The following is a 15735-nucleotide window of genomic DNA, read 5'->3' as shown; positions in this document are numbered from 1 at the left end:
GATTTGTGAAAGACAACACAAGCTAGTGAAAATTAATAAAGTACTTTATTTGATTGATTTGACCCATTACAATATTGAGCTGTAACACAGCTACCACATATAAGACACAAAGAGTTCAAGTGTCCCTGAAGTCTGACTGGCAGACGATAATTGATGAAACTGTAGGGCTTATTCCCACATACCTGAGAAACACAGTGAAGAAAAGCTGTAAAACTACAGCAGTTTCCCAGCATTTAAGGGCTTCAAAAAAGGAATTCTTTTAACAGGCACTTAAGGCCTCCTCCAGGATCAATGAACATTCCTGATGTAAAAAATACGCATATGCAAGTCTTTTTTAAATAAACAAATCAATTCCACAGCCTTTTTACATTCTTAGGTATTAAGTTGTAACACAGATGAAACAAAATAGATCCTCCCACTCTCACCCAGAAGCATTCACTCAATACCATCACAATTTCTGTTATCTCAGTCCTCCTGTAAAAGGAAATGGGTTTGGAGAATGACCTTCAGTTCTATTACCAGAATTTAATAAGTTACCCACAACATCCCAAACCCACTTCTAGTTTCCTTTCCTTATACAGTCAAGGCAGGTCTCTCAGCATTGTAAACCTTGCCTTCTTCACATACTGGAAGCCAGTCTTGTCTAATTGGTACAGAGAGTCCTGGAAAGCACTCAGCCATGAAAAGCTGTATCACTAGTATAAAATAAAGCTCTGACCATCTGGCGGCTTGCACTTAGCAAGTGAAATGCTCTAACTAAATCCTCATGTCTGGTTAGGTAATAATCAGAAGGCACAATCTTATTGAGGTGGTTTTCCTGGCTGTAAGGTTGGCTGCATAGATATGAAAAAGGCCTCATCTGAGCAATCAGACAAAGCAGACAAATCAAAATACAGAGCAAGAGATGCCTTGCTCATAGAAATCATCATTCCAAACTACTGAAGTAGTTGAACAATGGGCATCAGAAAAATACTACATTTCAGTAAGTAGTCCAGCAGCTCTGGGGTTAGAGGGAGAGATCTGAGTATAGGCTCCCCTCCAGCAGCCCTTGAAAGCAGTTGCCATAGAAGCTGTGGGAACACAGAGAGGTTACACATCTTCATCTTCTTTCTCCAAGAAGTCAGTCAAGGTACTGTCATCTACAGGGATCAGTAAGTATTCCACACCATCAGCTCCCTGAGAACACACACATACAAATCCTGTTAATGTTGGTGGAAGCTGCAACACAAGCCACTAGGTAGCACTGCAACACTAATTCCTTTGCAAAGCGAGTGAGAGCTAGCCAGAACTCAGAACAACCACAATGCTAAAATCAGGAATATTTCACTAGAGCAATGCTATAAATGAACAAGCATAGGGAAGAGTCAAAGTTTCTGGCGAACTATACTATTCTGCCACTACACAGCTCATCAACATCCTGTTTCCGGATTCAGTACTAGTATAATGCCTCTTTATTAGTGTTAGACCACACTCTTCAGCCCTGCAAATAAAGGTAGCTACAGGAAGCAGATTGACAGACTCCAGAGCCTGTCAATTACCAAGCTCTTCGTGAAGCTACATTCCACAAAGCCCTGTAGGCTGCCAGGTACCTGAACCACACTGTGCCTTCATCAGTTGAAGAAAGTTCACAGAGTAGGGGTATGGAAGGAGCTGCCATTATAGAATTTCATCCTTTTGCTTGTGCCTGGGTGTTTCGAGCAATGAAACCTCCCTCAAGCTGTAGACTCATGCCTCAGGGATACTTAGTAGCAAGCAAATAGCTTCCTGGTTAACATAGCTAACATAGACAGTTAACATTTCTTCTTCCTGCAACTCACCCGTTTGGTCCGGATGAGCTTGTGGTCCCTGAATTCTGTCAGCTGTGCCCTCAGTGTCAGGTCACTGTTCACAAGGAACGCCTCCCGACACTGCTGGTAGAAGTCTTGGAAAGAGAGCCCTAGAGACAGAAAAAAGTGAAGACAAGAAGCTGAAGTGGTCAGACTCTGAATATCCACTGCTTCCTCCCAGCACTGTTCAAAAAGCATCCATCTTCTCCCACCTCTTGCATCAGGAAAGTATTGTCTGGCAAGTGTTTGGCAGGATATGAGGGAATGCAGATTTAGAAAAATCAAGTGAGATACAGAAAGACTGCTGCATTTCAAATTGATCACAAATTCAAAACAAAATTCTGATCAACACTTCATGCCCAGGCTTATTTCAAGGCTACACAAAACTTTGTTGATTTTTTTTAAACTTTGTTTAATCTTTATGATTAAATGTTGTTCATGTCACCTGCAATATTACAGCTATTGCTTACAGCAGTGAAAGTCTTTCTGCATGTATCCTAGATTTCAGGGACACACCAAAAAAATCACTTAGGAGCAGCACGGGAACAGAAGCTCCTGTCTTTCCCTGTAAGTACTAGGGCTGTGCAAATTCAGAGTCTTTCTTTATTTTATTTTGTGACTGAGCCACCAGTCACAGCACTTCTCTTGCTGGTGATGCAACCCGGATAGCAGAAGCCACTGTCCGCCACAACTGGGCTGGCAGTGATGCCACTCCAAGCAGATAAGAAAAGCTGCTTAGGTACCTGGGTAAGATGGGTTGTCCTTGTTCTCCAGCTGGTACTGTGCGAGCAACCTGAATATCCCCCTAAGTGTGAGGAAGAGAGAGGAAATCAAAAGAAAAAGGTCCATTAGAAAATACTGATTTTTTCTCTCATGGGGAAGAACTTTGTACAGGTAGCTAGTGACTCTAAGTCAGCTATCCTAACTCTGCTCCTTTAAAGTAATCCATTACTCACAACCCAGGTCATATTGTCTTTATCTTAAGGACTGTTTTCAGAAGACAGGGCCTGCCTGTGTGTGTGCCTAAGAGCTAATACAGACCTCAAGACCAGGGTAATCCAGCAAGGACTGGAGGCTCACAAGTGCTGCTATGAAGTATAACAGTGTCTTACCTAGCATTGGGAGTGAGACTGCGCAGGACATGTGTTAAAGAGCTCAAAGCCAAAGATCCAGACTGCTGCACTAAAAGTGAGTTCTCGTAAGACGTTTCTTCCACGTAAGGAGTAAATGTGGTTGTTTCATACCAAAGCCAGTTGTAGAGGCTTTGCTTTGCCTGATCCCACACTAAACAAAGGAAGAAAAAAGCAGACAAAATTGGGATATTCAGCTTTTCTCAGGTATTAAATAATAATAAAATGGTTCCACTGCAGGGGCTGAAGAAACAATATATTCTTGAGTAATATCAACAAATCAAAGACTGCTAGAACCCTGGAGTCTGTTCATATTTTCAGTTTTCATTGTCTTTATACACTTTTGATTCAACAGGGTCCCCACACCTAATTACAGTTTCTAGCTGTTTCGGCTAGAAGCAGCCAGAAGCATCATGTCTATTTTACACATGAAGTAAAACACCTGAGAAACATGCTCAGCAGCCGCAGAGAAGAATGCAAAGTGTTTTGTTTTTGCTACAAGGAACATCAGGCCAAAGGGTACTCACTGAGAGGGGCATTGATATGATCAATAGAGGCAATGAGGTAAACGCTAGGCAGAGAAGATAACTGTGCAAGGATCTGCTGACTTCTTTCTCCTCTCAACATTTGGCTGTCCAGGTTATGAATGAGAACATAGAGCTCTAAAGATGAGTCTGCAAGGTCAGGAAAAAAAAACAAAAAGAACAGATCAAAGGAAGTGGTTTCTAACATTCAGTGCAGTCTAGGACAAGCATATTTCATCAGGCTCACCTCTACTTTCGTCATTCCAATATCAAATGACTTTGCACAGCCTGAAAGGCTTTCTCTCAATTCACTGTATTGCAGCTCTCATCACAACTGCTCTTCTTCCTGCGGCTCAAGATTGTCTCATAATCCACTTTTTGCTTGTTCAATGTTTTATCAAGAATTACCCTGGCCACCCTTTTAGTCTTGAGATTCAAGGTCACTTGACTATTTTAAGAGGGAAGTCTAAGCACAGTTTGTTCAGCTAATTTTGAGGTACACGACTGGAATCTCTAAATTCCTCCTCACACACTGAAAACATATTTCCTATTCAGGATTTAATCCAAAGTATATTGACTTCATTACAATTTTTTTCTCACTGAGCCCTCAGAGGAAGCCAAAAAGACTTTTAACAAGGATAATAGAAATGGTATTCCTTAAAAGTGCCAATGTAGCTTGTTGCTGCTCTAGATATCCCCAGGAAGAGCTGCTTGCTGAGTGCTGAAACAACTCTGGATGAGTAGCCATTTTTTTGCAGAAAGCAAGTACGTATTTGGCTACCAATGGAAACTGAAGGTTTCACAGACTCCCATCAAATCAGCTGTAGCATAGTACACAGGAGACTGACTTTCACAGATTCAAGTGGGGACTGTCATTAATCAGCTTTTCCACCCACTTCCATCAGAAATACACAAAATATAATGATGAAGTGTAAATTTTTGAACACAATCCCCTGTGCAATTAAGGTTCCAAAGTGCATTTGTCTACATACCCACACACAAGCAGTACAACCCAGGCACAGGGAAATCAGCAAGCATTCTGTATGGTGATTATCATTCATTTTTGAACTAATTTCTAAGCCTGTTCATTACAGATGTCCTTTATTTCATCTTAATTTTGCAATTTGCACATTAACTGACTGTTCCACTAAAACATGTACACTTAAGCCTTGGTCCAGCATATACTGAAATTTATGGAAGGACTTCCAAGCCAGGATTTTCCAGAGGAGCTGGAAGACTTGTAACTGCCATCCCAAATTGCTTACAAATTCTTCATCCTGTTTATTTCAGTGATGATTACCAGATCTTTGAGCAGCACTAAGAGCCACATTCCCTCATGTTTTATGAGTATGCTTATCCTGTCTTTCACCAAGAAACATATGGCTACAAAAGCACTATATATGCGTGCCCAATGCAAGAAATGAACATTTTAGTTTGCTCGAAGGGACAAGAAGCCTCTGTCCTGCTAGAATACTCATGCTCTCATATTTCCAGAAAACTCTGTGGGTGAAACACTGACAGAAGTAACAGCTGGGTGACATATATACATGTATTCCTGGGTATATTTTTTAAGAAGTGACATAAGCTTCAAGAAAGCAAATATTTGGTAAAATAGACCAAGAGGTTTTAACTGTCCATACGAAAACTGTGAGGCAAAAGCTAACAGTAAGCTGATTCTACTGTTTTAATATATAAGGTCAGTCATTTTACCTTCTTTAAACCTCTTCACGATGAATTCAAGTTGGTCAAGGGGACTACGGAACGTCCCAGTATGCTCCAGTACTTCCTCCGTGATGGAGTTCAAAATCTGGAACAGAAAATTGCAGAGTCACCACTGTTTCTCTGGAAGGGCTCTGGCACTTATCGACCTATTGTAGAAAATCTGAAACAGCCTCTGGCTATCATGAGGAAGATAATCTGTTTTTTAATATCAGTTCCTGAAACCTGTCAACATAAGCCTAGAATTGCTACCCTTTTTCGAAAAAGTGGCATAAAGTAAGACCTTAGACTTATAAGTATATATTAATGACAGGAAGATATTCAAGAGTCTGTTAGCTATAGGCTGCAGGGAGCTTTTCCTAGAATTGGTACTTATTTGGTATATTGGTATTGATTGTTTTGGTACTTACAAGATAAGAAGATTAGAAAACCCATGAGCTTTTACCACACTTACTGATCTCACAGTGATGCTGGGGAAGTATCCATTAACCACAAGGTGAACAGAATCCTGGAGCACAGAGGTACGAAACTTCTCTAATAAATCTCGCTTTGAGCCCAGTCCATAGAGCACGATATTGAAACCTAAGCTGCAGAGAGTGAGCAAATACACTAAATCAAAAGTGCACAATGCCTCTTAAGTTCATACATTCCCATTTTCATTAAGTAAAATGATCCTATCCAATCCTAACTCTTAAAATTTCATGTTTCTAGAGAATTCATCAACTCCAGGCTTCCTTTCATCTCACAGCTGACAAATAAGGTCACCTGCAAGGAATCGGGTATGTGTCACCCTAGAAAATGAAGTGTTCTGGAAGGCTAGAAAGCCTGCAATTTAACAAAATGTCTATGGAACAAAAATGGATCCAAGAATTCTGTAAGACTGTATAGAGCTACATCTTCAAATAATGATGACTAGACTAACATTTGAATTTCCCTCTTCTCCATGTCATTGCATTGAATATTTATACCATGAGTCACTACAAACAAACAAACAAACAAAAAAGCAAGTGTGTGCTACCCACTTACAAGGTGGGTTTCTAATCCCATCCACAAGCTGAGTTGCAAAGTAAATTACCACGGTTCTTATACTTTCTCTTTATTCTTGGAGTGAAAAAGCACCATCTTGCCCAGAAAGACTGTCAGGTCACTCCAAGAACCAGAACTGGACAAGATATCAAGGTGAGGCATCACTGACTTCAGTATCATCTCTAGATTTGTTCCTTTTATCCTGCCACATGCATCTCAAGCCATTTTTTCCAGTATTTGTGTCACAGAGAACTCCTCCAACAAGTCTCTGACTTTCAAGGTTATCACCTTTTTCATATGCTCCATCACTCCCTGTGGAGTGCAAATTCCTTTCTGTACTCTCTTGCAAAGCACCCAAGGGGCTTTCTGCTCATCAACATCTGCTTCTGCCCTCAAATTTAACTTGAAAGCTGAAGCCCTCTTTTCTCCAGGGCACTTCAGTTCTCACAGCTCTATTCAACTTCACTATCTAATTTCCTAGAAGACTATTCTTTCTCCTTCCCACTAACATACACATAGGGTTTCCTGCTAAGATTTCCAACAGCATTAAAACTTCTACTTGCCTAGATCAGTTAGTACCACAGACACTCAAAGTTAATACTGCCATACCATTGGGATGGCCACATACTTAAGAAAGTGGTAGTGGACTACCACATTATCAACCATACTCTTAGAAGCATTTTTTTTTTTTAAGCAAACAGCATTTTCTCACCTTCAAGTTCTCTTTTTTGCGATCTTGCTTGGTTCATTTGGTGTACAGGAAACATTGTACTAAATTAATGACACCTGACTTTACACATGAACACTAAGCTAAGGAAAAGATCATTCCTTAACTCAAAATGATTCTTGACAGGAGGGGATGATTACTGGCAGTATCTGTTTGCTTGGCTTCTTTATTGAGTCTCACTTCATACTTACTGTAACTGCAGCATCCACTTGGAAAACAGGGACTCATGCTGTTGATTTAGCTCTTTAATTTCAGCAGCGTAGGGAAGAGGAGCTTTTTTCAAAAGGTCACGCAGTGTTTCCTGTATTAAGAGATAATAATACTATTTTCAAATCTGGGAAAGACAGGACAGATGTCTGTAGTCCTTACAAATACTCCTTTAATATACTCTCTAGCTATGGATCAGAACAATTTTCACTGGCAACTCATGTTTCCCTGTGAGAACTCTAAGCACAGTTTTGCTTTTGAAGAAACAAAGCAAAGAGCAAGTAAATTTCTTAGGGGAAATGTTATCCAGATTAGGACCAGAACCAAGATTTATGCTAGTATCACACCATATTTTACCTCTAAACAACGGACACATTCAGAGCTTTAATAGTACTAAACACTACCAGAAAGATGCCAAGACCACAACCCTGTTGAAAGGAGCAAGGGTTCCAGTCAACATGCTTAGCAATGGTTATGTGTTTGTCACTACAAGATAACACTCACGGACATGACCTTTGAAGAGAAATACAAATACAGCAGAAAGGAAATAATCTGCAGCCTTCTAAACCATTGAGAATCAAAGGATTAATTCAGCTTTAAAGATGTGCTGGAATGTTGATATTTAAGCTGCAATGTGGCATGACAAATGGCATCAGACTGCACTGTCCTCTCTCTCTCTATATATATATATTTTAACAGCTTTGCTTTCTACTCCCCTGCAGAAGACGACAGTTTATCCTCGTAAGAACACAAAAGGCAGCTGCAATGTTTCAGACAAACACTGAGAGACAGAACTGCCAAGCCTGCAGCTCTTCTGGTGCCAGTAGTAGATTTAATACTGAAAACCCCAATTTCCCTCCAGAGCTGTTGTGCAAAAACTTGTTAGGAGTCCAAATGTTTCTCTGTGCAGTAATTTCAGACAGCAGTAGGCACTAGACAATCTGTATATATGCTGGCTTTTAAAACACAAATAAATACAAAGTCACAGATGAGAGGGCACTTTGTATTTTACGTGATCCCCAGGTACCAATCCCAGTGGTTCTCTATGGTGCAACCACTTGCTTGGATTTAGCTGTGAAAGAGGCATACAGAAGAAAAGAAATTCAGCAAGTTAGCCACCAAAAACACACAGCTCCTGTTTCCCAGGAACTGGAATGGAATGAAGTGCATTTCACAAACAAGGTGACAATATATAGAGTTGTCCCCTCCTGCATGGGGCTTTACCCAGTAATCCACAGATCAAAAGGATGGCTCCATCTTCTCTACACATACTCTTAATAATATAATGAAGATGGCTTACAATCCCCTTGCTCATTTCATTTACAAAAATGTTGGTTTGGTGTTAATTTTTAATGCAGGGCCCTCCAAATCTACTTCTCCCTCTTTTCCCCCTTCAAAAGCCAGTTTTAACCTCTTCTGGCAGTTACAACTTTCAACGATTTACTCTAGCAGTGCTTTCTCTCTGCATTTTCCCTACTGTCTCAGGGCCTACCAACTGACAACAGTCTACTCTCATGGGCCTTGCTCAGGAGCAGTAGTAGGAGACAAGACACTTAAACTCCCCCCCACCAACTCCCTGCCTAACCCAGAGTTACTATCACCTGTATCTCCAGCAAAGATAAATTGAAAATAGGAACACCGGGAAGTCCCAGAGGGGAAAATGTATACCAATGGAAGCGAGAGCTCCGAGAACAGTTTTGCTCACCACAAAGCATACCTGATTCAATCTTCTTTTCTGCAGTTTCTGCAGGGTTCGGTCTGAGGTGAGCACTTTGGAACTACTGTGGGCTTCAAAGTATTGCTCTACCAGGTTGCTCTGAAAAAAGTGACAGCAAGATCAGCCACTCTCCCCTGTTACCAAGTTACCCTGTCCCTCTGCATCTACAAATGTGTGTGCAGATGGCAATTAAGATATACAGAGCAAGGCTTAATAGACAGACAAATGTTATTTGCAAAAATGGCTTCTATAGTAACACTCTGCCAAAACTAACCCCATCGGATAGCTGCCCTCTAGAGAGAAAAAGAGGGAAGAATTTCCAAGAGAACAGAATGAGGCAACAGTTCAGCAGGGTACGGAAATCCCTGGTGCTGAAGAAAGTCTGATGCAAAGGTAAACACTAACATGTACTTTTTCTGGTACAAGAGGAGCATATTTCTTCATCACTTCTCAGTGCAATGACTCCTGCCTCACAAACATCCTAGATTTTCTCCTTATGGAGTGGCAGAGGATACAGACAGGGTTAGCCCCCAGGCTCACGCTCCGTAGAGGTACAGCATGGACTGCTGGAAGGCACAGCAACAGCTAATCCAGCTGGTCTGGTTTGAAATAAATATAGTAGCTCTTCCCTTATTTAGGCCTGGCCACTGACAGCTTACTGTTATTAGGTGTCCCTTTTTCTTGCTAGCTCAGGAGTGTAATTTCTGCACACTCACCATCTTGTCCTCCTTCATTTTTTTGGATAACGACTTTTTGGGAAGAGGTGTAGATGCAGCCTTAGTTTTTGCTGGGGTCTTTCGGCCTGCTACAGTACTGGATTCTTTCTGTTCTTCCTCTTCCTCCTCCTCCTCTGAGCAGGAAGCAGAATATTCACTCTCACTCTCTAACTGAGTGTCTGGAGCTAGAGGACAAATTTAAGGTTAAGAGTTACCAATGAATTCTTAAAAAGAACACATTTTTCACAGTCCCTCTCTCTCATGTATGTTCTTTAGAGGTTTTCCAACAATACGATTCCTAAACCTACTTAACAGAAAAGTAAAGTCAATGTTTCTGAAGACTGCAAACACTCACAGCCATTTCTTTCCCATTTTTGAATTCAAATTCATGTTCAGTTAAGCTCTGCCCATTGATACCAACCGAGAAACACAAATCCATCCTGAAAAGCGACTAATAAAAGACAGAAAATTTCCCTGCTTCTCCTAGTATGTCTACAATAGAGTTTTCCCAAATGCCAACCTCAAAAGCCATGTGTTGTCTGGGTCATACTCTGAAAAAAAGGTTTTGTAAAAGACCTCTGTTAACAATGTTGAGTGAAGAGAACAGAATCTGGCTCATTCCCGCTCTCACAGCGGACAGGCACAGAATATGTAATATTATGCACAGAACTCTCCTCTACGTTAATTCTGAACACATATAACCAGCCAGTCTTTGGAAATACTGCAACTATAAATACAATGTTTTAGAACTTAACTAGATTCGAGTAATTCTGCTGATCTATCTTAACTCTATAACTTTCACTCCTAGACTGCAGCTTGAAGAGTATCAGAGACCTCAAAGGCAAAGAGCTACAGGTACTGAGTGTCAGCAAATATAGGATTATTCACAATTTTGCCTCTTCTGATCATTTCTAGTAACCTAGCTTTTATCTCTTCCACATTTTTCCTCAGTAATTTTTACAGGGGGGGGGGAAAAAAAAAGGAATATCTTGAGGAATGAGTCAATAAAAATAAACTTCCTTAGGAACATTTCTATAGTCTTTGTAGGATGAAGCGGTCACAGTCAAACAGAAGCTTATGAGCATGAGAAACAGTATTCAACATAGACAGTGGGAGGTGAATACCAAGATTCACCTTTACCTGTTAACCTCCTCCTGAGTCTGTAAGGCGTGGTGGACACAAATTCATTCTTTTTACCCTGTAACAGCAAAAAGCAGCCCGTATATTAGAAAGAATCACATTTGATAACAGTCTCCTTTAGATAAAATAATCTTCAGAAATCTTGTCTCATCGAGGGGTAAATATGGCATTCAAAGCCCATGTGTCTTACAAGCCTCTTTCATACCAGAGCCCCATACTGGAAAAGCCTTATCCACTTCCAGTATGATGCTACATCACTTTAGAGAACCAACTGTTTCACTGTATTTTGTTCTGAGCCACCATAACTGTCAGGCCTGGACTGTATCTCTCTGCATCATCTCGAAAGAAGCTAGAAATCTCCCCCATTTCACTTTTTATTTAAACAATAACCTTACTGTTTATTTAAACAATAACCTTCAGCACTATGACTGCAGTATTTCTGTTATAAGAGTACTGCTATCCTTAAGATTAAGGTTGTTTCTTCTTTTGATGAGAACCTGGAAAACTCTGAGTCTTACTGCACAGTAAGGGACTGGTAAACATTGACGAGTCAGGCAAGGATATGGTCTCCAACTATGGTAATTAGGCTGTCAAACCTGTTGATTTGCACGTTGAGTCTAAATCTCATAATCCTGATTCATGATAGCTCTGGTGGCTCAGTTGAATTACTCCCTGTCTGCCTCGATTAAGAGAGATATGTATTGTATGTGAGGTTCTTCAAGGTCCTTCCTCTCCAGTACTGCAGTAACTAGTCAGTTCAAGTTTTGAAAGTTAAACAAAACTACCACCACTACCAAAAACAAACAAACAAAACAAAAACAAAAAACCCAAAAACAAAAACAAAAGAAAAGGAAGAAGAAAACCAAGAGTCACTCACCTTCTGCTGCACTTTGCTGGAATTCAAATGTTCTGCAAGACAAGAACCAGTACTGTTCAGAATATCACATATTTCCAACAGTGGTACAGGATCCTCTACTAGGAATACGGGTGACAAATACTCAAAGATACATTACTCCTGAATATCAGCTCACTAGCTGATTAGTCCTATGACAGAAACCCTTTCCTTCCCACAGGTAAACCAGGGAAAAATGAAGATAGTCAATGCTATCACCACAGAAAACAGACTTGGTTCTAGTCACAGTTCTGTAGGAAGCCACCAGCAAGAGGGGAGATGAAAAAGCTTTAGCTGAATATTCTTATGTCCAACTCCCTTTCTGGGTAGAAGGTGAGATACTCTTGCCAAGGCTGTTCTGCACTGACTTCTCCCACCGGTATCTCTCCTTACAGCACTGGGTACTTGAATACTACACAATAAAGTATAAAGTTACACATGAACATCCACACAGTCCTACCCATTTTGATGCTCACTCAACAGCCCAGCTCATAACTCTCTCAAGTGCAAGCATTTGGGTTGAATATACAGGAAATGAGTTAAAGGACACAGCAAAAGATGAGACAGAATTTCCTGTTTTTCTCTAGGCTATCAGTGCATAGCAAAAGATGCGACACACAGGTGAACCAGAGGCCATGCATATCAAGCAGCTCACTGCAAAGTTACACTGACAAGAACATGGAGATGTAACAGAAGCTGACACGCAAGTATGTGCTTCACTGCCCAAGCAGGAACATAACCCCCAGCCACTCAGCTTCAGCTCCCCAAGCACTTACTGCTGCTTTGAGGGGTTTTGACAGTCTTCTCGGCACACTCAGTGCGATCAGGTGCCTCACTTTGTCCTGGTGTCCGGGCTAATTCAGAGGCTGTAAAAAATGGGGTGAAGCAAAGTATTCTCATGCATCAGGCACAGAAGTCCCTGGCTAGTCAGGCATGGAATCATACACTTGAAACAGTTTCTTTTAGTATTTATTTCATGGCTAGTTCAGGTACTGCACCAGATACTTCATTTTTTTTTTCTCTAAGCCTCATGTTTGATGAGCATCAAACTTGAAAATGATTCTCAGAAACCAAACTCTTCATTCATTCCATGGGCATAGCTGAGGAGGTGGCAGAGTAGCTTTGCTTCTGGGGCTACCATCTGCCTTCGAATCAGAACAATCTTTGGATGTGCCCACACATTTCTAATAAATGTGTGACTGGACATGGTGAAGCAGTACATATAGCAAACACATCAATTCTCAGAAGCTTAATTTTCATATTCAATTCACCTTTTTCTACTACTTATTAGTACAAGCTGAAGTTGCACCACTGATCTGAATATGAAAGGCATGATGAGAGTCCCTAAAGAAAAAAATTCTTCCACTGTATGACTTGCCTGATGAGTTGCAATCTATTATTTTTCAAACCTGTTGGGCTCAGTTTCCATATTGCTTATTCATCTCCAAACCCCAAATACAGCCTAGACTGTCAGGGTATAAAGTTTGGCGGTCTTCAGCTTCTTAACTGCTACTCAACAGGTCTGTTCCGTCAACAGGTCTCCTCTGTGCTTCGGTCAACTAATAACTTCCTTGTTCACTTTTATTCTGCCTTATCTAATACGTAACAAAGTTCTAGTACTGCATAGCTATACTCTTTTGCTGATAAACTTAAGCTTTCTTTAAGTCTAAGCTTTCCATACTGCTTAATAGGATACCGTTAATATTGCACTGGCTAAATCTGCAGTTATTTCAGGTTTTTCTTTCCAAATGAGGAATGCTTCACACAGTAGTCAAGCTTCTGGACAGAAGTACTCTAGTCCATAAGGCAGGTGTACCCATCTCACCAACAACACAAACCAGAAGGACCTCCTTCTGCATGTGCAAATTAATGGCTTTGCTCAAATTATACCCAACTTTTCAATATTCACTAGGATTTACAATATCACTTTGATGTTTTTATTTGCACACAAGTTCAGAGAAGTATGATGAAAAGGCCTTACTATATAGAAAATAAAACTAGGACCCCCCCAAATCAAACTGTTTAAGCAACACCAGATTAGAACACCAGTCATAAGAGTCGGACAGGTACAGAATTACATCAACCTAAGTCACAAACAACTCTATGTCCTAATCCAGGGCTTGTTTTTCTAAAATAACAAATATATCTTCTCAATGCACAAATTATGCTAACAAGGTTACTCAAGAAAACAGCAGCTAAAGCAACAGTAAAACCAGAAAGGGGAAAACATACCCAGCTCTGCCATTTTGCCGGAGCGTTTTGGAGTCTGGAATGTGTAAAGTTCACCACCACCCACACCTGAGCCATCTCCCATCGAATCTGTGAAAAGAAATGTTACACATAGTTATTTAAAAAGCACTGGTATATTCCCAGCCCAAGGGAGATTGAATACTTTTACTATTGGGCTTAATATTTATTATGAAATATAATTAAAAACCCTAGAAGCACAGCTAGACCAGGCCAGCCCTCAGTATCCCTCTCCATCCTCTCATCAACAGCAATTTTATCAAAATTGCACAGCTTGTACAATACAAGAATGTCCCAAAGTCACTACTGTGTTAGATTCTTCCCTGCCATTACCTTGGGTACGTATTCCAAGAACAGCAACATAGGACTTCTCTTCCAGCATTTCCTGAGCTTCATCATCTGAGATATTTTCAAGCGTCTTCACAAATCCCTTCACACTAACTGCCAGCTGAGGCTTATCCTTCCGAACTTTAAAAGCTAGAATTTCAAACAAAAGTTATTAATACACGCTGTTTCCTTACTTCCAGTGTAGTAATAGCAGTTATCCGTTTAGAGAACAGGGTCCTGCTGTCTTAAGTTCTACATAAACACGCATCAAAGTGTGTCCTGCTAAAAGAACAGCTGAAGTTGTTCTGGGCCACAGCAGTTATCTGATTGCAGGGTCATGAGCCCCTCCTGTAACAGCCCCATCCCTGGCCCAGCAAAAGCTGGCTGGCCACGGGAGTCAGCCGTGAGGCCCGGATTCTCTTATCACCACATGCCAGCTTCCCTAGGTTGGTACACATGTATGTGGATTGTTGTCATATTTAAAGGACTAATTATGGGCAGAAATGATAGCTTTAAATTTCCTCTATCTTCCTCTGAAAAGGGGAGAGGATCCAAAAGACCTGGCTTACAGAATTATTGGAGGTGGAGGAGAAACCACCTAGGAGACCATCCAGCCCAACCCGGTGCACAAAAGCAGCACCAACAGCCAGCTCGGCCCAGGGTGCTGTGGGTCCCGCACCTATAAGTTTCCAGCATCTCTGCAGCTGGTTCCACTTTTAGAAGCAACGAAACCCGCGGCAACGCGGTGCGCGGGGGTGTTTTTAAGTGCCTCGGGGCTTGGGAAGCCTTCACGCCGTTACACACGCGCCCCTCCGCTCAGGAAGGAGTGGGGGAGACACAGCACAACCTGTAGCTGCGGGCACCTGCCGCGGCGGAGCGGCCCCGGGTGCTGCAAGGGGCGCGCGCGGGCGGTACCTGCGTCCTCCGCGATGTGCTTCAGGACGTCCTCGTCGGGCACGAACCGCACCTCCAGAGCGGCGCCGCCCCTCGCCCCGTGGTGGCTCATGGCGGGCCCCACAGCCGCCCGCGAGGCGCGCGGGCCTCGTCCTGCCCCGCCGCCAGGGGGCGGCGCCAACCGCCGTAACGGCCGCGCCGCGAGCCGCCCCCTGCAGCGGCAGCGCGAGGCGGAAGCGGCCTCACGCGCTCAGGGTCCCGCGCAGAGAGAGGCGGGGCGCGCGCTCGGCTGCCCCAGTGAGCGCCGCCGACGGGCTCTGAATGACTTCCGTCCCAGCCAATGAGCGACCGCTCCAGCGCCTACCGGCGGGAGTTCCGCTGCCCGCAAGAGGGAGCGCGCGCCCGGCGTTGCCAAGGCGACGCAGAGCCGCTGCGGTTGGCGCCTTCTCCCCCCCCCCCCCCCCCCGCCGGCTCCTATGGGGAGCGCGCCCTCCCTAACCCTTTCCAACCCTCTTTTAGGGGAAAAAGCCTGGAAAGAGGAGAAAGCAGGAGAACCTCTGAGAGAAAGTGAAGGCAGATTCAACTAAAGAAGAGTGGGAATAGAGGGAGTGGAGGGCTCCCGACCTCCCCCCGCCACATACCT

General features: G+C 42.4%; 1 protein-coding gene across 1 annotated transcript; it reads right to left on the bottom strand.

Annotated features, from left to right (window-relative positions):
* Positions 1-305: 305 nt before the first annotated feature.
* ORC2 (origin recognition complex subunit 2) lies at positions 306-15204 on the bottom strand. The gene is made up of 16 exons (XM_026048382.1): positions 15114-15204; positions 14205-14348; positions 13857-13943; positions 12401-12490; positions 11610-11641; positions 10733-10790; positions 9593-9777; positions 8877-8975; positions 7144-7253; positions 5654-5786; positions 5191-5287; positions 3484-3630; positions 2939-3110; positions 2570-2631; positions 1818-1936; positions 306-1176 (listed from the first exon to the last, which is right to left on the bottom strand). Exons 1-16 carry the CDS (start codon positions 15202-15204, stop codon positions 1090-1092), a joined length of 1713 nt encoding a protein of 570 aa, XP_025904167.1. The 3' UTR covers positions 306-1089.
* Between the last annotated feature and the right edge of the window lie 531 nt (positions 15205-15735).

This window comes from Nothoprocta perdicaria, unplaced genomic scaffold (assembly GCF_003342845.1).
Source record: "Nothoprocta perdicaria isolate Ctin4 unplaced genomic scaffold, notPer1 scaffold_11, whole genome shotgun sequence".
In the NCBI taxonomy this organism is placed as follows: Eukaryota; Metazoa; Chordata; class Aves; order Tinamiformes; family Tinamidae; genus Nothoprocta; species Nothoprocta perdicaria.
Note: the sequence above shows the minus strand (reverse complement) of the source record. Positions and strands in the feature narration are given on the sequence as shown.